The sequence below is a fragment of the Parasteatoda tepidariorum genome, chromosome 6, assembly GCF_982258835.1.
Source record: "Parasteatoda tepidariorum strain Cologne lab strain chromosome 6, Ptep-v5.0, whole genome shotgun sequence".
NCBI lineage: Eukaryota > Metazoa > Arthropoda > Arachnida > Araneae > Theridiidae > Parasteatoda > Parasteatoda tepidariorum.
Window position 1 is genome coordinate 9299709 of NC_141760.1, and position 23316 is coordinate 9323024.

The 23316-nt window shown below is 31.3% G+C and overlaps 1 protein-coding gene across 1 annotated transcript in view; it reads right to left on the reverse strand.

Moving 5' to 3' along the window:
- LOC107441974 (tetratricopeptide repeat protein 17) overlaps window positions 1–23316 on the reverse strand; it is a 59095-nt gene that overhangs the window by 2596 nt on the left and 33183 nt on the right. Inside the window, exon 9 of the mRNA XM_071179020.2 lies at window positions 4455–4657. Within this exon, the coding sequence (XP_071035121.1) occupies window positions 4458–4657 (200 nt within the window). The 3' untranslated portion in view covers window positions 4455–4457. The remainder of the gene's footprint in view (window positions 1–4454; window positions 4658–23316) is intronic.

Sequence of the window (23316 nt, forward strand, 5' to 3'; positions counted from 1 at the left end):
AAATATATCACGGTTACAATAAAATACATAAACAAATAATAAATCCAAGTTGAGTAAAAGAAGCAGACGAGAAAGAATTATATTTTAGCTAATTCGATGTGCGATACGGCTCTGGATTTGACTAGCTTAATGTTAATTAATATTCTAACTAATGTGATGAAACTTAGATCAGCTTTAATACGCCATTTTGCTGATAAAGATTAGCTGGTACTGACGTCATAGGTCAGACCATGTGTGAGTATGTTAGGTCTTTTTCTTCTTGGAGTGGAGGTGCCCAATTCTATTGAAAAATATTAACAAAAATAAAATGCATGATTTTAGTTTTGTCAATTCTATGTTTACTTAAAAAAACACGTATGCTAAAATAGAAAGGATTTACTAAAATCTAAATAAGAAAGTTGATATATTTTTTTTTCTGAGAGGACTTCAGAACAAAAACATTGGTATATTGATAAAGAAAGGAAAGTTATTAAATGTCTTATCGTTTTTCTGCCAGATATCTTAGAGTAAATTGAAAGGAAAAAAAATAATTCGAAAGTGGACACATGTAGAGGCCATGTTACTCCAGCCTTCCTTGAAAAACAGGCCCTTGAGATTGCCGGATTTTAAGCCGGATCAAGAAGACCGGATACGAAAACAAACATACCGATTTAATGAATAAAAATGTCCTTTCCGACGTTAGTCAGTATCTAGAATTTGAAGTAGGGAAAAAATAACTCACGAATACTCGATAGTAGAAAAAGAACAAAAATAATAAAACGTACCGGATATATCCATCTTGAGTACACAATGCGCTTCCCTGTCGACCCCCCCCCCCTTCCATCTCGAACTTTCTAGAACTTGAGAAACAAACTAAGAATCTCGTCAAATATTGATCAATTCGCCAAAAGAGAGAGAAAAGTAACTTTAAAGAATATATCGTTCAAGATATACTTTTATAAAGTCCGGCTATTTATTTTTGGTATTTTAGAGAAGAGTTGTTTGATGAGCCCGTAAAGTGTTCACGAGAAAAACTTTTTGAACTAGAGAAGACGTTCTTGTGCTGTTTATCTTATCTCACGTTTTAAAACGTTCATTAAAAATTTGAAGAGTGAAATTCTAGTCACCTAAATTTAAATTGGGTGATTTTTTTTTTCCTCCAACGAACAAGTTTCGGAAAGCAAATATTGGAATTGCGCAATCAAAAGTACGAAGCAATTTAGAAATAGTTTGCCGATTTGAAATCCACTTTGAAACATTTTATTTTCGTGAAAAGCAACTAACTTATGCAGCGTTGAAACTTAAAATACGCGAAGAAATATTTGACGATAAATAAATAAAAAATTGCGTTTTTGAAAAGCTTATTTAACAAAATTCAAATGTTTAATTTATGATTAAGGAAATATTATCGGGAAATAAATAGTCGGCTTTTTTTCCCATAACTGAATTTATTTTATATACTTAAAAATATTTAATTGCAGCCATAAATTGAGTCATTTTTAAAATGCAAAATGAATAGGATAATTGCTTTAGACATTTTTTTTCGGTAATAATATATTCTTTTGAGCAAAAAGAAGTAATTTTTTTCGAACGAGCTTAGCATATTGGATATAATAAATCGGACATATAACATATCCGGAGTCGTGGTTGCTCAGGGGATAGAGCACCTCCTTCCAATGAGATGAACCGGGTTCAAATTCCAGCGATGTCTGGTCTATATGAATTTCGCACCCAGCTCGCACTAGCCATAGTGCTGACGTATGATATCCTCAGTTGTAGATGGATCATGGGTTAGAGACCCCTTGCCGTCAGTCTAACCATGGGAGGTTTTCGTGGTTTTCCTTTCCATGTAAAGCTAATGCGGATTAATTGCATCAAAAGGTTTGCCTTTAACAAAATGGACATAGCTCAAAACGCGGGTTTTGAGAAACTGGATATAGTTCGAAATGCGTGATTTTAAAAAAAAATGGACAAGGCTCAAAATAAGCATTTAAGAAAAAGAACACAGCTCAATAAGCGCTTTTTAAGAAATGGACATAGCTCAAAGAGCATGTTTAAGAAAATTGACCCAGAAAAAAATTCACTTTTTTAATGTTCAAAAAAATTTATTAACTAAACGAGGAATTTCGTGCCAAGCATGTTCACAAGTGTTCGTGCAAACACAAACAAGAAGAGAGCACAACCAGCTCTGTTTGAGATGAAATTTTGTTTATTAATGATTGTATACCTTAGAGGTGTTTACCTCTTAAAATAATCAGTCACACTAACCAGCTAATTCCGAAGAAAAAAAAACCATTTTAAAATGTAAGCATACTTTACATACTAGTATAATACATACTAGTATAGTACATACTTAAATATTTACCTCGATATAAGGGTGCAGAGGTCTAACGGCAAAAAACCTGTTGATCAACAAGCTGCGTAAGATTTCGAGTCGTGCTGTGAACTGTTTTTTCCTGTTACTTTTTTATAGCTAATTTTTACAAACAAACAACATTAATTTATTTTTATCTCTCTGTCCACCTCCGGCTGTGCGGGAGACTGTCACGGCGACAAGATGAAAAATTTTTCCGCATACCCATATTTGGGGGGTCGGGGACCTAATTAACCTTACTGTATTTTCTGTTCAGTATTTTGTGTTCCATTGAAATTAGTTACCACTATTTCAATTTTAAAGTTGTAAGAATTTTTTATATATTTGTCTAAGTTCAAGTATTATAGAATGAATTTAGAATATTATAAACAAGTTTAAACGAATAAATATTAATGAATATAAAATCTAAAGGAAAACATCCAAAAATATTAATTAGTTACTTAATAAATAAGGAACTTTCTACATTATTCTGTATAAGTTAGCGGAAAGGAAGTAGAATCTGTTTTCTGTGTAAATGGAACCCTTGCGGAACCCTTTAGGGGACTAATGTGGTAGGTTTAACATGAAACTCTTAAGGGTTTCAAATTTAGTAATATGAATAATACAAGGTGCTTCTAATAAAATATTCTCTATAATAAACACTTCAACTTTTTATCAAGCAATCAAACGGATTTTGATGTAATAACATCTCCTCAAAAATGAATGCTTTTTCTCGTTCAACTATTCAATTTCAACTCTAATGGGCCTATTGTTTTGACTTTACTTTTAACAAGGATTCTAAAGACACGCATTAAGGGTGGTGGTTTCCATATAAATAGCCAAAGAAACAGCAGAAGAGTCACACAGTTCCTCTGCGAGTGGAGTTTTAAATTCCGTCAGTCACAAAAATAAGTACACACCTGGATTATATTCCTCTGAAAAAGCTACATTTGAAACTCTTTAAGAAGTTTGTTGCGGATCAAAGCTTTCAGAAACTGTATTGTTTGTTTATTTTCATTCAAAATTTAAAAGGACTGTTATTTAGTAAGGAAGTAAAACCCTGCTATGTAACTTTCTCAATACAACACTAGTTTTATTGGGTTGTTCATTTGTGCAAAGTAAATAGGAAAGGGCGCGTAAAGTCAAATATATGGCTTATTTGTTTGCAAATATATATCAAGGGGAAAGAAAGATTTATGCTTATAGTTTTTACGAAAATGAAGATTAAGTCGTGGTGGCTCAGGGGATAGAACATTCGCCTTCCAATGACGTGAACCAGGATCGAATCCCAGCGATGGCTTGTCGATGCGAATTCCGCACCCAACTCGAACTGATCGCAGTGCTGACGCAAAATATCCTCAGTGGTAGACGGATCATGGATTAAAGTCCACTTGCCGTCAGGCTAACCGTGGGAGGTTTTCGTGGTTTCCTTCTCCGTGTAACGCAAATGCGGGTTAGTTCCATCCATAAGTCCTCCACGAAGGCAAATTTCTCCCAATACTTGATCCAGGATACTGATACTGATACAATACTGATCCTTGTCTTCTGTATTAGGTTCATAATTACAAGGCTACGGAGTTGAACATTAATAGACTTAAACCCAAAATTGGGTTGACTGTTCAAATACAGTTATAAATTAAAATTGAAAAAAAGACGATTGGATTACCATCTGTCGCATTTTGGCGGATTACTAAATTTGGAAAAATTATAATGAAGTTGAAAAACTGTTTTCCCCGAGAGTTTACACAGTAATGATGAGCCGAGCAGAAGAAAAACAATTCCTGTCCGTGCGCTCTCTTCACTGTACGGGCATTACCCATTCTTACCTCTTAATTTTCACTTATTTATTAAAACCATAATTTAGTCAATTTCAACTATATTCTAACCCGATGAATCTCTTAAGAAACTTACTTTTTCAACAGGTGAAACATTTTTTTTTTCAATTTTTCTTCAAATTCCAGCTACATTCCAAAGAGATGAATCTCTTAAGAAACTTTCTTTTTCAACAGGAGAAAGTGTTTTTTCAATTTTTCTTCAAAGGCTTTTAATTTTTTACATAACATACGACTTTTAATTTTTCACTTTAAATTAATATGTTTTAAACGTGGTTGGATTAACTTACATTTCAAGTTCTTTGGCATTGGTCCCCGGCCTTTGCGGCCATTTTTTGCCCTATTCTCCCTGCTCGAGACTCGACGGCCTGGAGTAGCTGTAGATTGAGACTGAGATCTACTTGAGCTTGAGCCCCTGACTGATAAGCCTCTCTCCTCATGTTGCAGCTCAGTACCATGTGCCCATTCTGCTCAAACTGAAAACAGTCTTGACCTAAAAGAAACACAATTCAATAATGCAGCGATTCGTAAATACAGATTGAACAAATTTTTATTTGATATTTAATAGAGAATCCAAAATCCATCTGTATTAGATTATAATTTCTTAAAACTCTCCCAGAAGTAATATAGCTAAGACGAATTAACCGCATATACATGTCAAAGTTGTAATGAAATACAGACACAGGCTCTGAATTGAAAACATGTGGCATATTATTAAGGCACCTGAATATATTTTTTTGGCCAACTATGATTAGATCATCATACAGTAAAAGAATTCATGAATTTCAATTTTGTTTCCATCATAACTCGAGTAGAAGTTGTGATAATTTAAAAACCATTGACCCATAGGACGGCATGCGTCGTGTATAAATCAAAGTTGTTCTTGGAAGGCTCCGTCGTAATATGAAATGATGGGTTTTTTTCGATCAATATGATATTTTTATAACTGCTGGGAATTTGCAACTGTTAATCATGACTGTTAAATCCTATCTAAATCCAGTGGTGCCTACACTTATTTTAAAAATGGCACAAAACATACATCAATCTGAGGAAAAAACACAGTTTTGTGAAAATAAAAACCATTTGTAGTTTAATTTTTTAATATTTTAAAATTTATTCGAAAGCTGCTTTAGCTAGGCTCATAAAAATTTGCAAAAACTGAGAAAAAGGCAGTGATTTTGATAATTTTCCTCTAGGTGGAAAAATGTCGCAAAATTGGCGATTATTAAAAAAGTTTAATAATTTTTTTAAAAGATTTAAGTTATTTGTCTGTTCTAAAGTTCAGATAGTTCTTCATGGCAAGATTATATATAGTTTAAAATTATCTCATTGCTTCAAGTGTAAGGTAATGTGACTAGCGTTATATAATATCGATATGGCAACACTAGACCCATCAAACCTGGAGAGGTAAGTGATTATTCATTCGGGATCGTGGTAGCCCAGTGATTAGAGCATCAGAATCCGGGCCAGAGGGGTTGGGATTCGATCCTCAACTCCACTAAGACCCACCGAGTAAATGCGACATACGTGATCGCAAAATGTGTCGAACCTAAAATACTGTTTTCGATCGCTGAGTAGTATGATGGGTACAGGAATCTGAAGAAAATTCCCTTCCCCGTCAGATCTGTGTCTAAATTGAGGGAGCAGTGACCTCACAATTGAGATTCATTCTGCAGGGCATCAAAACTGTGATTGCATGTCTTTGGATTATCCTCAGAGATTGCCTCCTCCGTCACCAATAGCCGATTGTGCAACTCTAGTGCGGTAAAGTATCTACATACCGCAAGCATTCAAGTACTAATGTGAAGTGGATAGATTAATGTGGTTGCCCGAAATCATATTTATTGCGAAATTAGTTTTGGTAGTGCGTTCTTGAAATGAGTGACACTAATAATAAGAAACCGTTATGTGTTATCAGATTTTGCTTCAGACTTTATCGAACCAAGACTATGTAGATAAAATCCAAAATCTTCAATTTTTTAATCGTCGATTGACTATTAGAATGATCGGAGAACAGTTGAGTTTGAATCCCCCCACCTTTCATCATATTTTGGACAATGTATTAAGTCTGAACTACGTGAAATGATCGTGCCGGTAAGACCCAACGTCAAGAACAATTACATCGTGCATCACGACAATTGTCCTACAGCAATGTCAATACATTTGTTTTCCGCAAGTGGCTTAATTACTCACCTGGCTTGAGTACTTTTTTGTTTTTCCTCTTCTAGAGTTTGAAAATTTTCTCTTAGTAACTTTATTTTGGGACACTCAAAATTGTGCAACCGATAAGATAAAGGCTATTTCAATTTCCTAAATTCTAGCACTCTTATTAGGCAAGAGAACTATATAGTTTTCCAAGGGCACTGCTTTGAAGTAGACAATTTTTGGTTGTAATTCTATTTGAATGTTGTTGTTTTATGCCATTTGTCAAAGCTAACAAGCTTATTTAAAGGCAGAGGGGATATTTAAGTTACAACATTAAGTTACGAAATCAGACACAAAAACGTACTTTCGCTGCATTATCACACAGATTATTTTTTTTTTTTTTGACGGATTTAGATTTTATACTCCGAAAATATAGGGGCCAGTCGTAGTTTGGAAACTATAGTCTTCATACTTTGTTAACGAGAGCAGTACAAAATTCGGACAACTTCATGCAAATTTTACTTTTTTGCATATTTAACCGTATTTCAAAGACTTTTTAAGCGAATTGAAACATTTTTACACACAATTATAAAATTTGTTTATCTAAAGATTACTTCATGCAAAAAATTACTTTAAACAAATATTTACTATTTTTCATTATTCTATTTATTAAGAGTCCAAAAATTATGAACTATAAGGTATACAATTATTTACATTTTATTAAAAAATGCAATTTCATATGGAAAAATACCAAATTTAATTTGGGCGAAATCGGATGAATAGTTTCTGAAAAATCAAATTTCCAAAAAAAGTCGTATATTCAAAATTCAATCTTGATTATACTATTCGGAACTTTTCATGAACTATTCGACCCATTTCGCACAAACTCAGTATTCTGCCCTGTAAAGTTCTTTAACTTTTTCCTTGTTTATTCTTAACTTAATTTTTTCATGTAGCATTCGTTAAAATGATGTAAAAAAGTGTATACATCTTAAATCAAATTTTTTCCCACCATTACTAAATAAAATAATAAAAAAAATAATAGGCAGTTACTAGAAGTTTTTTTTTTGCATTTTATCTTTAGATAAATGAATTTCATAATTATGTGTAAAAAATTTTCAATTCGCTTAAAAAGTCCTCGAGATATAGCGAGATACGCAAAAAGTAACATTTTCATTAAGGGGTCCAAATTTTCAACCGTTCTCCTGACCAAACTATTGAGACCCTATTTTACCTCCCTACATTCACTTATGTTCCCTCATATTTTGAAGCTCAGAAATCCAAAGGTTGCGAAAGAAAGGTATGTCTTTATTCAAGGAAAGTACGTACGTTCTTCTGATTTCTGGTATCTCTCATATTTTAAAGTTCAGAAATCTAAATCTTTCAACAACAAAATGAGTATGTTTTTATTAAAGGAAAGTACGTATTTTTGTCTCATTTCGTAACTTAAAATATCGTCTGCCCTAATTAATTATCATATTCAAAGTTAGGCCCTCGAATCATTAATATTGGATCTAAGTACGTGCACATTCAATCATTAGATCCAAAAGTTATTCAGGCTGTGCACTGTATATATTAATTTAAAATTATTTCACCTATCTAAACATTTCATATGCCTTTGATAATAAAATTACACACCGTTTAATTCTTAAAGTAATGTTTAGTCATTTATCTCCCATACTACTTCTACGAAATAAATTCAGTCCAAAAATATATAGTTCCATCAAAGGACATACAAGGGCAATAAAGTTAAAGAAATATAGCCAATCTTGCCAAATTCTGAACCAAAATAAGTCAGCCTACTCCCAATAATTTTCAAGCAGAAGCCAAGAACTCTTAATCAAATTGCTAATTTAACCCCATCATTACAGAATAGCGTGAGACAGTTACGGCCCCAACATTATCGTAATATAACCCCACTTTTTCTTCTTTCTTCAAAAAAGGAATCAGTTTATCTAACTTGGTTATTAAATGAATAATAGATACTTCTTTAAAGGTATGCGAGAGCAAGTTCTCTTATATGAATAATGAGAAACCGGGTTATTTAAATGAGTTATGCTTTCTTACTACAGCTACTGGAATTTTCAGACTTGATTAATCTTGTCTGGAAGATTATGAAGTTGGTTCAATACATATCCGAAATTTCTTTAAATATATTACATATTTTTAAACTCTTCATTAGTAAAAGTCCCTTCAAAATTCGGTAAAGGCTCATTTTCTCTAAATAGTGAGTTTTCTAACTACCAATATTCTTAGGCCCGAGTACAACTTGATTATTAAATGTTGTGAGTGATCACATTCTATTTATTATACTTTGTGGAATAAAAAAGGCAATAATGAAAAGAAAACACTGAGAAAAAGACCAAGAATTGCTATCTAGTCAAGTAGGGCATTGCTTCTGTTTAATTATTTTACACTGAATTGAACAAAACCATCTTTAAATCGGTAAGCTTTGTAGTTCATAAGTTATTAATGTTTAGAGTAAAAACAGTAAAGATTTTGACATACATACTTTTATGTCTGACATTTGCTATCTAGACAAGTGAAATATTGTTTCCTGTATAATTTATTTTGCTCTGAATATTATAAAAAGAAATTCTCTACTCATACCTATTCTCGTGTTTGTCATTAATATAAGCGATGCATTGAATCGTATAGAATATTTTATGCTACAATTAGTTTTTGCTCCCTGTTTGCTCGTTTCACCTATCCGATGGTTACTACTCAATCATCATCGCTTCTTTTTCTTAAAAGTCGATATTTTTCAAAAATAAACTGAGAAAAAAAATAAAGATCCTTTTGTTTATTAAAATATTTAAATTATTTTATCTTAAAGTAAAATCACAGTTTGTTAACATGTTCATCTTAACGATATCAAACTATTACATGGATCTAAAAAGTAATCAACCGTATATATATATATATATATATATATATATATATATATATATATATATATATATATATATATATATATATATATATATATATATATATATATATATATATATATATATATATATATATATATATATATATATATATATATATATATATATATATATATATATATATATAAAGAGAGAGAAGAAAGAAAAAATCTCGTCATCAACTCACGTGATTATATCCGAAAAATATAGTGCATGTGTAGGTTAAGGTTTCTAAAAAATTAAGCTTTCGGGAGAGAGAAACTTCTATTATTAGAGTCAATTTTTAAAACAAAACAGTAAAAATATAAGCCTATGACACTTAAAATTGCAATGGCTTTCAAACAAATTAGAAGCTCAAAAAAATTAAATATTAATTGCATAAACAAAATAAGGCCATGTCAAATTTCAACTCTATTCAATATCTATTCAAATCTCAACTCGAGCTGCAGGGTATTTTTTGCTACAAGTTTAATAATCATTAATTCTCGAACTAATATTGTCGAATGTTAACTTGTTTATTTCATCATAATTCCTATACATTTTTAAACACACTTTATTAATTTCAAATTTCTAAGTCTTAAAGTGTTTGCGCAACAGAGCAAGCATTAAGTAGAAGTCATCAAACAAAAGCAGAGATGCTTATGTTTGTTCAATCGAGAGAGATATAGTTATGGATGTGAGAAATCGATTGATATCAAAATCAAGTCAATAGAATCAATAGTTTTGAGTTTAAATGTTTTATGTATAAAAAGCAAAATTTTTGACTAATACCTATTTACACATCTAACATTGCTATCTAGACAAACTAGGTACTGTTTCTCATTTATCATTTTATAGTAACAGTACAATAAATCACGATGGACCAACTTTTTTTAGAAGCAACAAGGGTTTTGTGTATAAGAAGTAAACTTTTGACTTATAACCCTTTTGTGCACAAAACCCCTATTACTTCTAAACTATTAGATCTACCGACTTTTGATTGCATTGATTCAATCTCGCGTAAAAAAAACACTACTTCACTTGGTTATATAACAATGTCGAACGCATCAATCTAATTTTTTACTCGAAATTCATTATAACTTTTTACCTATTAGTCCTATTATACATAGCAACAATACCTCACCAACCTAGATATCAGTGCCAGATGCGTTAATAGGTATAGGTACAAATTTATATTTGAGATATAGATAAAATCTCAAACTTACAAACTATTAATCTGAAATTGGTTTCTCTCGGTTCAACATAGAGAAAATGCATTGAAAATAATACTCATTTGTCTAGATAGCAATATTAAAAATTTATCGTTAATTTATCTTCTCTCTTTACCCCCCTTGGATAGGTTCCCAAATATTCTCCAAAACTTTCGAAAGCTGTCAAATATGAACATTTTCCCCCCAAATCAATTTCCGGTTGCGATGAATTTAATATGCCCTCGATTACTTGGACGGAAGTATTATTTTTAAACTGCCAAAAATGGATTTTTAAAATGCAAATATAGAGCGATATTCAGGGATTGAAATTTCATTTTAATTTTTCTAAAGTTAAGAAAACCGCCATAAAATTAACCTTTCAATTTTTTCCAATTTGTAACTCAGTTTTTCTTCTTTTTTTTCGTTGTCCACCTGGGAAATGAATTTTAATTGTAAGCATTTACGTTTACGCTTTCATTCTTATGACAGCTCATGCGTTTGATATTTCCTTTTTTTGTTGCATTCGTGAATAATCAACGAGGAATTTCTTTGTGGCCGTACGGGAGAGATCTATTTATAGATTTTCCATTAGTGTAAACAATAGAACAATAATATGCCCAGGAAACGAATAACGAATTATATGGTGATCGGCAATTTCGTCAAATACAGAATAGATATAAAATATTGTGGAAATCGTGCTTTAAGATGACAATAAAGTCTCTTTTGTTAAAACATTTATTAAACAAATGAAAAATCAATAAAAGATGTAAGAAATGAGAAATGGATGCTTAAAACGATACTTATGCACTTTTTTTCCAACTAAGAAATCGAAAAAAAATTCCAAATAGTAAAATTAATGTTTGTAAAATATCTGGAATGGCGAAGTAAAATTCTCCAAATAATGAATTTGGTAGGTCACAGCGACCACCCCTGACTACAGTATTATATATGATAACAGTGACAGTCTGTATGATAACAGTGAAGAACAAATTTTTTGTTACATTTGTACGAATACTTGATCTCGTCCAATTCATGTGTGGAGAATTCGAATCTGAATCGCTTCAAAAACTACAGATTTTTTTTTAATGATATTTTGATTTGAAATGTACCAGTTTAGAAATGTTATATTGTATATGACAATGGATCGCGTAAATGTGGCGACATATTTCTAGGGAAGTTAAGGCACATCATCAGGATTAAAATGGCATAGGAACCCGTGCCTAGAAATGTCGTCGTGTGCAGCTAGGTGTGCTTCTTTATTATGGACTGTTTAGAAGCACACGAAGGAAAAATTCATAATAGGAAGAGGCGTATGTCATTTTCGTTATATAAAAAAAAAATTCAGCTGGGACAGAGAAACTGACTACAGTTTTGAAATCAGCAATACATAAGTATCTAAGGTCTATTTAAAAAAGATCTCATTCAACAGAAAGCAAAAACAATTTTTTCCCCACTGTAAATTATCCATAAAAGTAATGTCGAGTCTAAAACACAGAAGTAATTTGAAAATCAGGATATTTTTTTTCTAAATTACAGTTTCGGTAAAAAGCATTTAATGACTTCCTGAAATATCTCTACATTCGTGTCACGAGTTGGCAACTCAAAACAAATGCACGACTTTCGAAACTTAATAACTTTTTCTCTTCGAAAAAAAGAATAATTTCAATCTGAACAAAGTGCCAGAGTATCTTTTTTCTTTCTTTTTCATCGGGGAAACTTAAATGTAAATCAAAACTGAATGGCGACTTTTACGTAAAATATGCAAAAATCCGACATACATTTACCTTTGAGCGGAATTAGGGTTGTGAATTATTCATGGTCGTGTGCAGAACCGTAATTTATGGAACCTCCGCTAATAGGATGGAAAATTACGATTCTGTACATTGTTTTCGTTTGTTTTTTGTTGATTAATGAAAGACATGCCAACGAAAAACTTTTCACTCAGAAAACCCTTCCAAAGAAAAGGGTTTAAGAGATATCTTGCTTTATCATCGAGAATTGATTTGTTAGCTAAGGTCAAGTTCTGGTCAAGCAAATTGAAAAAACATTAAAATTTAGAATTTTTATCCCATTTGAAAGCTTTTGAGCCTATATTTGATCGAAGTAACTAATTTTACAACCGTCGTTGAACACCGGCCCAATTTTTTTGGGCTTACGACTGTACTAATTTTCAATTCCAGTGCCTTGTAATTTCGAACGCTATCCAGAACATAGGACAACTCCTGGATCAAGTAATGGAAGAATTTTGCGCTCATTGACGACTTTTTGGTGGAACAAACCCGTATTTGCGTTACATGGAGAAGAAAACCACAAAAACCTCCCACAGTTAGCCTGACGGCAAGGGGACTCTAACCCTTCATCCGTCTACCACTGAGGATATTTTACGTCAGCATTGTGGTCGATGTAAGCCGGGTGTGGAACTAGTGTTGCTGGGATTTGAAACCGGGGCACCTGATTGGGAGGCGAGTACTCTACCCCCTGAGCCACCGCGGCTCTAATTTAACTATTTAATCACTTTCGTTTAACAGCTGACCCAGTTATATAGTTTACGACTACTAATGTTTAACTCCGGTACCTTGTAATTTTGAACCAGATCCAGAAGAAAAGGGAAATCCTGGATCTCGTATTGGAAGAAATTTGCCTTCGTGGAGGACTATTTGATGAAACTAACCCACATTTGTGCTACATGGTGTAAAAATACATAAATTTCAAAAGTAAATTTATTTATCTCATTTCATAAATTATTTAAAAAAGAAATAAATATGAATTCTATGCAGTATTTTAAAAAATATTCTCTAAAGAATCTTTGTGTGAGAATTTTTGCTTTTCCTCAAATGGTTTTAAACAATTTCAATGTTTGGTTCAAATATATTTGTAAACTTTATTTCTTCAACTGTTATGTTGTAATATAAATGCAATTTTAAATTTAAAAAAATAATACCTTAACCTCTAATAGTGCATATATAAATTGAAATGATTATTTACTTAGTTAATTATAATACTATTTCCAAAGATTCGGTGAAAATTGTATAATTTAGTTTTAAGGATTCGGTGAAAATTGTATAAATTGGCTTTAAGGGTTCGGTGAAAGTTGCATAATTCGGTTTTGAGGAGTCGGCGAGAATTGTATAAATCGGCTTTAAGAATTGGACGAAAATTATATAATTGGGTTTTAAGGATTCGGTGAAAGTAGTATAATTTGGCTCTAAGGATTCGGTGAAAATTGTATAATTCAGCTTTAACTATTCGGTGAAAATTGTATAAATTGGCTCTAAGGATTCGGGGAAAATTATATAATGCGGCTTTGGAGTTGGAGTCGAACATTTCATCGATCGACTCCACACTTCTAAAATTAGTCCCAGCTGGTAAGTTGAAATCCTCTACGAAAATTGCTCATTTCGTAAATCATTTGATCATTATTATCAAGTTTCATTTGTTTAATGTTCTGTTATTTAAAAATTTATTTAAATTTGAAATCGCTCCAAAAAAAATTTACTACGCAACATAGAAGATTTTCAAAAGGGCTGAGTAATCTTTGCGTTACGTACACTTAAGTGAAAATGGGTGGTAATCAAAATTCTGTTGTCAATCTGTTACGTTAAGCAATAACTTAATACTCTTAAGCTTACCCTCCCGACCCTCAATACCCAAGTGGGTTGCTCCGACTGAAAGAGATTTTAAAAAATTTAGCGTCATCAGTTCTTCTCGAAAAGATTCAATTCGACATTTGATTGCTAACGTTATTGATTTAAATTCTAAATCGCGCTCTAATAAACTTAATAAAACTGCTCACTCTGAATTAAAACCTTTGAAGTCTAATCATTTTATAACCATCGTGGTCCCAATTTTTAATTTTACGACTACCAGTTTGAGTACCAATGTTCAACTCTAAAGCCTTGTAATTTTGATCAGAATCCAGAAAGCGAGAAAACTCCTTTATTAAGTAGAAGAACTTTGCCTACGTGGGGGACTTTTTGAGAGAACTAACCCGCAATTTGCGTTACATGGAGAGGTAAACCAAGAAAACTTCCCACGGTTAGCTTGACAGCAAGGGGACTCTAACCCATGATCCATCTACCACTAAGGATATTTTACATCAGCACTGTGGTCGGTGCGAGCTGAGTGAAGGAATTTCTATCGACCAACCATCGCTGGGATTCAAACCCGAGTCACTTCGTTGGGGAAGGACGCCAAGACAAAATTGAATATCTAGAAGAATCTCTAAAATTAATTGATGAAGGTTACAGTACTAGCTGAATACCCGTTCCTCGCAAGGGGTGAATTAAAAATAAGTAAAAAATTAATAAACCAGTGCTGAATGTAATGAATCAGTACTACGAAACTTTATTAAACAAAATGAAAAATTGAAAAAAGATGTAAGAATTGAGAAATGGATGTCCAAAATGATACTTATGCACCTTTTTTCAACGAAAAAGTCAAAAAAAAAAAATTTTATGAATTTCAAACCCGGCTCGCACCGACCCCAGTGCTTACGTAAAATATCCACAGTGGTAGACCGATCATGGGTTAGACTCCCTTTGCCGTCAGGCTAACAGTGCGAGGTTTACCTCTCCAAGCAACGTAAATGCTGGTTAGTTCCATCAAAAAGTCCTCCAGGAAGGCGAATTTCTTCATATAATTGATCCCAGAGTTCCCTTGTTTTTTGGATTCGATTCAAAATTACAAGTCTTCGGAGTTGAACATTGGTAGTCATAAAGCCTAAATTGGGTCAACTGCTCAACGACGGGTATAAAATAAAATTTGGAGTGGTAAGGTCATATCTGACTCTTGTATCATTAAAAATTCCATTCAATCCAATTCCGTTATTTTTTATTGAAGCAAAGGTAGTATTTTGGGAATGCAATTTCTGGATCTTTACAAACCATTGCCTTCTTTAAACCAGCAGTTATAACGACAAGCCATAGATTTGCCGCTAGTTTGCTGTAACATCTTGTGAATAATTTATAAAATATTGGCTAATTTTACACATTTAATGTGAGACAAGCAATGCATTCTCTAAAATCAAAATGAGAAAAATTGGTACTTGCGTAAAATCCTGCCGATCATTTCCGGCAAAACCAAAAAAGGGCACCAAACAACAGGATTTTTCGATAACAATGAGGAATCATAAACCAAATTGTAGCTACATGATTATTCTTTTAAGGTTTTTCATTGAAATAACTTTTTTATTTCCGTTATTAAAACATATATATTCTTTTTTAAAAAATAAACTTTTTGTTTTAATTTCCATTAATTAATTGTTCAATCAATTAACGAGAATTCGTTAATTTGCATTCATCATTTTAATTCCATTGCACTGTTTACAATATGAAACGGTATCAATGTGGCAGGACTTATGCCAACTCTCCTGATCGACGAGGTTTTGCACGAGCACCTAAAAATGCATATCAAACGTAGAAGAAATTAACGCAAAAGTAATACATTCGAAATAGATTAGAAAACTGGATGAAAAATAAGAAAATCTCAGTAAATTGAACAACGTCAAAAAAAGAAAGAAAGAAAAAATGAGGCAATTAGTAGTAAGCACTACACAAAGTGATTTCAATAATGCAACATTCTTTCCTAAGTAATTAGATGCACCGCAAAGGATGCTGGGAAATTTCTTTTTTGGAAAAGTAATTTCCTTGAATAAACACAATGACAAATGCATCAACTTTTCTGTCTTAATTAAACATAACCAAAGAGTAATTAAAATTGCTCCCTAATGACAGTAATATGTTTGACAAGTACGCCAACAAGGTAAACATAATTAGCGCTAATTATTTAGTGGCATGCTCTAGAAGAAAAGAAAATGTATTCCGCTTTTATCAACACAGCCATAAGTAAACAATGTTCATTTTCAATAAATAACTGGGCATGTTATGTCATGTTGGCTTAAATTAGAAGCTAATTATCTTTAAGAGTGACAACGATTTTCTTCCTCTTTTACACGTTTCCTTAATCCTGTTCAACTTATTGGTTTTATCCAAGAATTTGGAGTAGGATTCGAAGAAAAATATGCACAATTCGGAGTCGTAAAAATTTCCTCGGCTCCAGTTAGTTAAAAGTTGTTAAAAAAATCTGTATAAAAAAAAGAGGTTTTTGATCAAATGAAAATATCAACAAATATTTATAATTATCTGAACAAAAAAAAACTGAATATTAAGACAAATATTTAAATTTTAATCAATCGTAAATGTATTTTTAGACCCAATGTTATGTACTGTAAGAACATAATTTCCTAACTTTATTTAGTACGTTTTCGAACAAATAATTGATTTATTGAATTATTGATTTGATTGAATTATTATATAAATAAATTATTAGTTAGTTATCTTTTGATTTATAAGTTCTAAAAACCAAATTTGTTTCGCTAAGATGAATATTCAATTAAAAAGATGTGAAAGTGTATCATTAATAATAGATTTTATTGTATCAAGTATCATTTATAATAGTTTCCTAGTTCATTAACTTTCACTAGACAATCTTGTATATAGGAATAAGATGCGTGCAAGAGTGCGTCTGAGATATTAAAACATTATCTTATAATATTTTTACCGAATTTCTGTATTTTGTACAAATGTATTTTTTAAAATGTATTTAAGTAACTTTAAGTTGGAGTCTAATTCGAACATTTCACCTACCGGCTCCGCAATTAGATAATACCAATTTTATATCGGGTTTTAGCGGAAAAAACTAAAAAATTGGTGAAAAAATTTTATTTATATTAATATAAAAATTTATATAAATATTAACATCGAGCCCCTAATTAAAGTAATCCAAACTTTTTCCATATGGATGGTGTTTTCAGTAGAAAAGTAAACAATCTCGAGCTCGGGACCTACTCTAGTTCCGGTTAAAAAGTTTGCAGCTGCTCACTACACGTTATTTTGATAGGCGATGTTTTCAAACGGATAATTTTGTTTTCAATAAAAGAAATAAATTAGATGATTTCTGAGCTCAAATCTGCTGTATTTCATAAGATATTAATGTTATAATGTAATTCTGGGGAGTTTGGAGTGAAAATTTGTTTTAGTTATTTTGTTATTCATTATTAAAAAAGGTGACATGGCTGCTAGATTTTGAATAACTCGCTTTTTTGGCAGTCTTGATTTGGCCTCTTTCCATTTGTTTATTACTGTTTGTTCGTGTTGCAAGCTGTGCACCATCTTACATTAGTGTCAACACTTTTAGTATTGTAAACACAAGTATTGTTAGCTTTGTAAACATAAGTAATAAGTAATCAAATACATTGTTTGAAAGAATCTCAAAACACAATGATGCCAAATGGCTTTAAAATACAACTGAAACAGTAACCCGGAAATTTAGGCAGTCCCGAGCTTGCAGCGTTCCCTAGTGCAGAAAACACCATCCATATTTATTTTTAATGAAAAGAGAATTTCAAAAGACGGAAAATCATACGCATTTTTGTTAACTTTTCAAAGTAGTTTTAAAATTTAATAGCTCTGAAATCAACTAAAAATGTTCAAAAATATATAATTTTTATTATTATTATTATTCATAAGAGTATGTGGCTGAAGACCCGAACAAAATCTACCACTATTATTTCATCAACACTTGTGGTAGATAACTAGGAGTTTGAAAGAGTTTCCAGTTTTACCTACCTTGGTTCAGTGATTAATGATATTAACAATATATCAGAAAAAATTAACTCAGGGTACCAAAAGGAAATAAATGTTTTTACTTATGCCAATACTTATTCAAGAAAAAACTTCCTACTGAGGAAATCAAGTTAAAAATCTCTAAAATAGTAGTCAGGCCTATAGTTACGTACTGCAGTGAAACTTGGACTGTAACAAATAAAGACGAATCTAACCTACTAATCTTCGAAAGGAAAATTTTGAGAAGAATTTTTGGACCAACTAAAGTAAATACACAGTGGAGAATAAGAAACAATGGTGAACTGGATCATTTTAATCAGATGAAAAAACATAATTCGCTTTATTAAAGCCTGTGGTTTGGCATGTTTGGGGCATATTGAAAGATTAAATGATGATAGAAATTTAAGAAAACGTTTAAAATGGAAACTTTTGAACTCGAGACCAAGAGGAAGACTGAAAAAGAGATGGGTGGACCACCTTAAACTGGAAGTTAAAAGGTAAATATAGAAAAAGTTAGGAACTACATTGTTCGGCATGCCAAGGCTCAAAGCGGGCTGTGGTGCTAGAAAAAGATGCGATAGGAAAAAAAATTACATTTTACTGCAACTAATTTCTGCATAGCATTTTACCATCAATATAAACTACTAGTGGGCTGCGCCCCCTGCTCGCTAACGCTCGCTAACCCCCGAAAATTGCTATGCAATCTTATATGGTTTGCTTCGCAAACCAAGCTCGCTTGGCTCGCTACTAACTTAGGTACATTGCAAATGCACAAAATTCTAAGAAGTCAAAACAATCATTCAAATCCATATAAAAACTTTTTTTTAAAAAAAAATTACATCTTTTTAGTAAATACTAAGTCATTAAAATAAATTTGAATTCAAATAAATGACATGTAATTCGTTAAACCTATTAGAAATGTGCAATAGTATAATTCGTAATATAAATCAAAAATCGTCAAATAAATTCATAATATATAAATTAGTGAAAAAAAGCGCTTTCGACAAAATACTAAAATAGAGATCTATCGACAAAAACTACTCACTTCTGCCTTGCTTAATAGTATGAGATTGCCGCAGCTGATGCTCTCTGGTTATTTCAGTTTCCGTTTTTAAAAGCGCTATATGTTGAGCCACCTCAGCTAGATTTGGCGTGTGACATTTTTAGCGGCTATCATTGGTCGATTTGCCGCGTAAGAGAAATAGTAACGTAAACAAAACAAAGCAAACGTTGCCACCGGCGGAAAAGAAATACAGCCAAAATTTGGGAGGCACGTAAGAGAATTATATATATTAGATTAAGTCACTCCAACATCTAATAGAAAATTTAAACTCTTATTATTAACTTAGATATTTAAATAGCTATTTTACTTTAATACTTATACATACATACGTTAACTGAAGGCATTTTTAAAAATCATAATAAAATTAAATACAATTTATTAATAACAAAATTTAACTTATTTACAAATAAGTAAAAATTTATATTAATTATAAAAATAATTTTAAAATAAATATTAATTTTATTAGTTATAAATAATTAGTAATAATATTTAATACTAGTTAAATATGTTTATGATAAAGTTTGTATGCTTATAACTCCAGTGCCCTCAAGCAACACTCAATAGAAACGATTGGTACATACAGTAGATTTAAATAATTGACACTCTACGATATATTATGTACTGTCTCTGTCATATTTTTATATACTTATGTAAGATTACATTTGTAGCATGAATGAATGATAATTGTTTGTGATTTGTTGTTGTAGGGTTGAGTAAACCTTCATTTTAATAAGAATTATTGAATTAAGATTGGATTGTATGGATTTTTGTCAATGTTTTAAGATTTTTGTCAATGTTTTAAGAATTTTTTCACATTGCGCATTTTATAGACAGGGTGCGTAACCAAATCTCTCAATAAAAAATAAGCACCTTTAAAGTACTTTTTAAGCACTCAAAAAATATAAAATAGTTTTCAAAGACTTTACATGATCATGATAAAAATAACTATAACTAGAGTGCCTAGAGTAAAAGAGTGTGGACAAGGGAGAAACGATTCCTGATTGGTGGAAGGAAATTCGCCATTGGAATTGCACGGAGTGAAAATTATCTGACTCAAAAAATTTATTTTCTGTATTAATAAATGCATGTAATAAGTTCATTACTTACTACTTTTCAATAAGAAACTTCACAGTTACAGTAAATGTTAAAATTATGGCTGAAAATTTGGATAGTTGTTAGTTATTCGAATTTATCCTTATTATCACTTACTTGCGTGCATATAAAGTTATGTTTATCTCATTGTAAAGAGAACAAGGTGATGAAATAACTAATGGTTAGATAAGAATAAATGTATTTACTTTTAATACACATAATTTCTATCTAAATTACTTATAAATTTTAAGATTTGAGCATCTTTTTATCAAAATTTCAGAAGTGCAGAGTTTGGCGATATTACTTTGATATGTTGGCGCGTTACAATGTTACAATGCGCGTTACAAAGTAGCATTTGTTTACTTTTCGTTACCAACTGTATAAAATGCTAGTTTGTTTTAAATTTCAACTAATTATGGAAATTTTTGTTTACAATTTGTTGAAATAAACAATACCTTTTCAGGAGAATATGCGATAATTTTTTCCTGAAAAAGTGATAAATAATAATAAATTATATAATTTGTTTTATTAATTACTAGCCACCTAAGGCGGCCAGCTGTCCGCCACTCTGAAGGTTTTCACAAATAAAGTTTTTTAAAACATAGCAGGAAATCTGAAGATTAGTGGACAATTAAAGTGTTCCTGTCCAGCAATTTTGTCTTCATATCCAGTTCTGCTGCAGATGTGTTATAGCTCTTGAGGATGTTTGAAATTATATAGCTACAACGCTTAAGAAAAAAAAAACTAAAATGCTAAATACATGAAAAGAACACGAAAACGAATAAATTTTTTATGGTATCAATTTCTATTTCTATATAATTTTTTATAGTATCAAATTCTATTTCTATATCTGTTACGTCAAGCACTCAGGTATTATAATTTGATCTAGTTGTGCTTGTATAATTTTGATCTAGTTGTGCTTGTATAATTTTGATCTAGTTGCGCTTTCTACGTCATTTTGTTAACATCGTTTGGTTTGTTATTTAACATCATTTGGTTTGTTATTTCTAAGTTAACTTTCAAAAAATTGGCTGGCATCAGCATTTTTATTCTTTAAGTTGTTTATTTTTTCTTTTGGAATTCGTTCCTTTTTAGCGAAATGTTTTTCAACCTAATCGAATTCTTTGCCGACTGTTCTCTGTATATATAAAGAAAATAAAGTAAATATTTTTAAAGTGTTGTGAAAAGAATTTTTAGTTGTACAAAGTACTACAATATCGCTATAAAAATTATCGTCTTCGCTTAAGAAAAAAAAAATAGAGCGTGGAAAGAAGAAGAAAAACTTATTATAACAATTATGAACAGCGACAAATATATCAAAGCGAAGCGTTCTATTTACGTATCGAATATGTTGCCACATTTTTAATACAAAAGTTAAACTTTTCTCCACTTTAATAAATGTAAACTAATGCGAACTTTACAATTAAATTATTAATTCCTTCGTATATTATTGGTTTAAGTTGTCGAAAATTAATATTTAAATTGTGAGGTTCGCATTAGCATACATTTATAAGAGTGGGGAAAAGTATATGCATTTTTTAATAGTTTTTTGAATATGGCTCTTTGAAGACGAAAAAGCAGACGAAAAGCATAGACTTACAAAATGACTGATAACTAAATAACTAATCAAAATTTTTGAAAAAGAAAAAAAATACTTCTTCATAATGTCAAAACACAATTATGGGCCGAGTTACGTGCCCGGGCGAGGCTTCTGGGCCGATATATTGTGATTACAGACACACACACACACACACAGCCGCGTTTATTATTATGTATAGATGTATAGATTATTTCTGAAATAAATGGCATAATCATTATTAATTTTTATATTTTATTTAAGGCATTTATTAAAAGCTGAAGTCTTTTCATAAGTCCTTTTCTTTTTTCATTGACATTAATTTTTTAACAATTTCAGATGCTAGACAAAATCTGTAATATCATGTGCTTTCCAATCTTTAAGTTTATAATATTGATACTTTAGTATATACTCTTAGAATAACAGAACCTTCAGAATAACACCAAATGAGCGAGTGGCGCCAATTTCGGTGTATCATCTGGCAACCCCCTTGGACAAAAATATGACGGCAGCGCATGCGCTCTTGGATATTGTCATCACTCTTTTCAATACAGGCACTCTAACTATAACTAGTTTCTGACAAAGAGCTCTTTTCTTAATTGTATTAGCCACGATAAAAAAAAAAATGATCGAGGGTGGAAAATAAAGTCTGAAATTGAGAATATTTTGCAAATGAGTTGCACACGAGAGTGCAAGAATCTCACCGAACCCGCTCAGTAGATGCACTCCGAAGTATTTCATCAAACATGTAACATGATTGGGGTGCTATCATACGTTGCGAGTGGCCGGTACGCCGAAATGGATTGTGGTTGAATGATTTATGAAAACGAATAGAACAAAGTGAAAACTACGCTTTTGCATGATACACAGCGAAAATCGACACGGTAAAGGAAAAAATATCGATTTCGAAAAGGAAAAATTAAGCACTTTTTAAATACACCCCATGAAAAAAGCACCTTTAAGGGCTTATAAAAACGAAAATCAAAAATAAGCACCTTTAAGCACTTTTTAAAAACGCTACGTAGCATGATAGAAACATAAAATTTTCTAATAAATTCCAAATCTCTTATTTTTTACTTTAGTTCTATTATACGTAAATAGTTTATTCCATTCTACCTGTCTATTTCTTCTCTTTCGTATAAAAAATTCTACTATAAAAAGAGAAAAAATTTTTAAAAATCCACATTATTTACCCTTTTTCTCCACTATACGCTTTTCTTACATTTCTCCTTAGTTTAAAAAAATAAATAATGCATGCCATCTATGTTAATATAAATTATATTGAACAACTGAAATAAATATTAAAAAAATACAAATGGTAAGAAATTAAAAATGACTCTCACATTTTTTGGATTATATTTATTTGATCCTAACTTTTCAATAATGGAGGATTTTTAATGATTTTGAACGAAAATAATTTTGTTTGACAAATTGAAATAAATAAACCCATATATTTAAACTTATATTCATGAAATAAAATTTTAGCAACCTTAATTTGGAAGGAAATGGTAGGTACCAAAGCTTATAAGATATC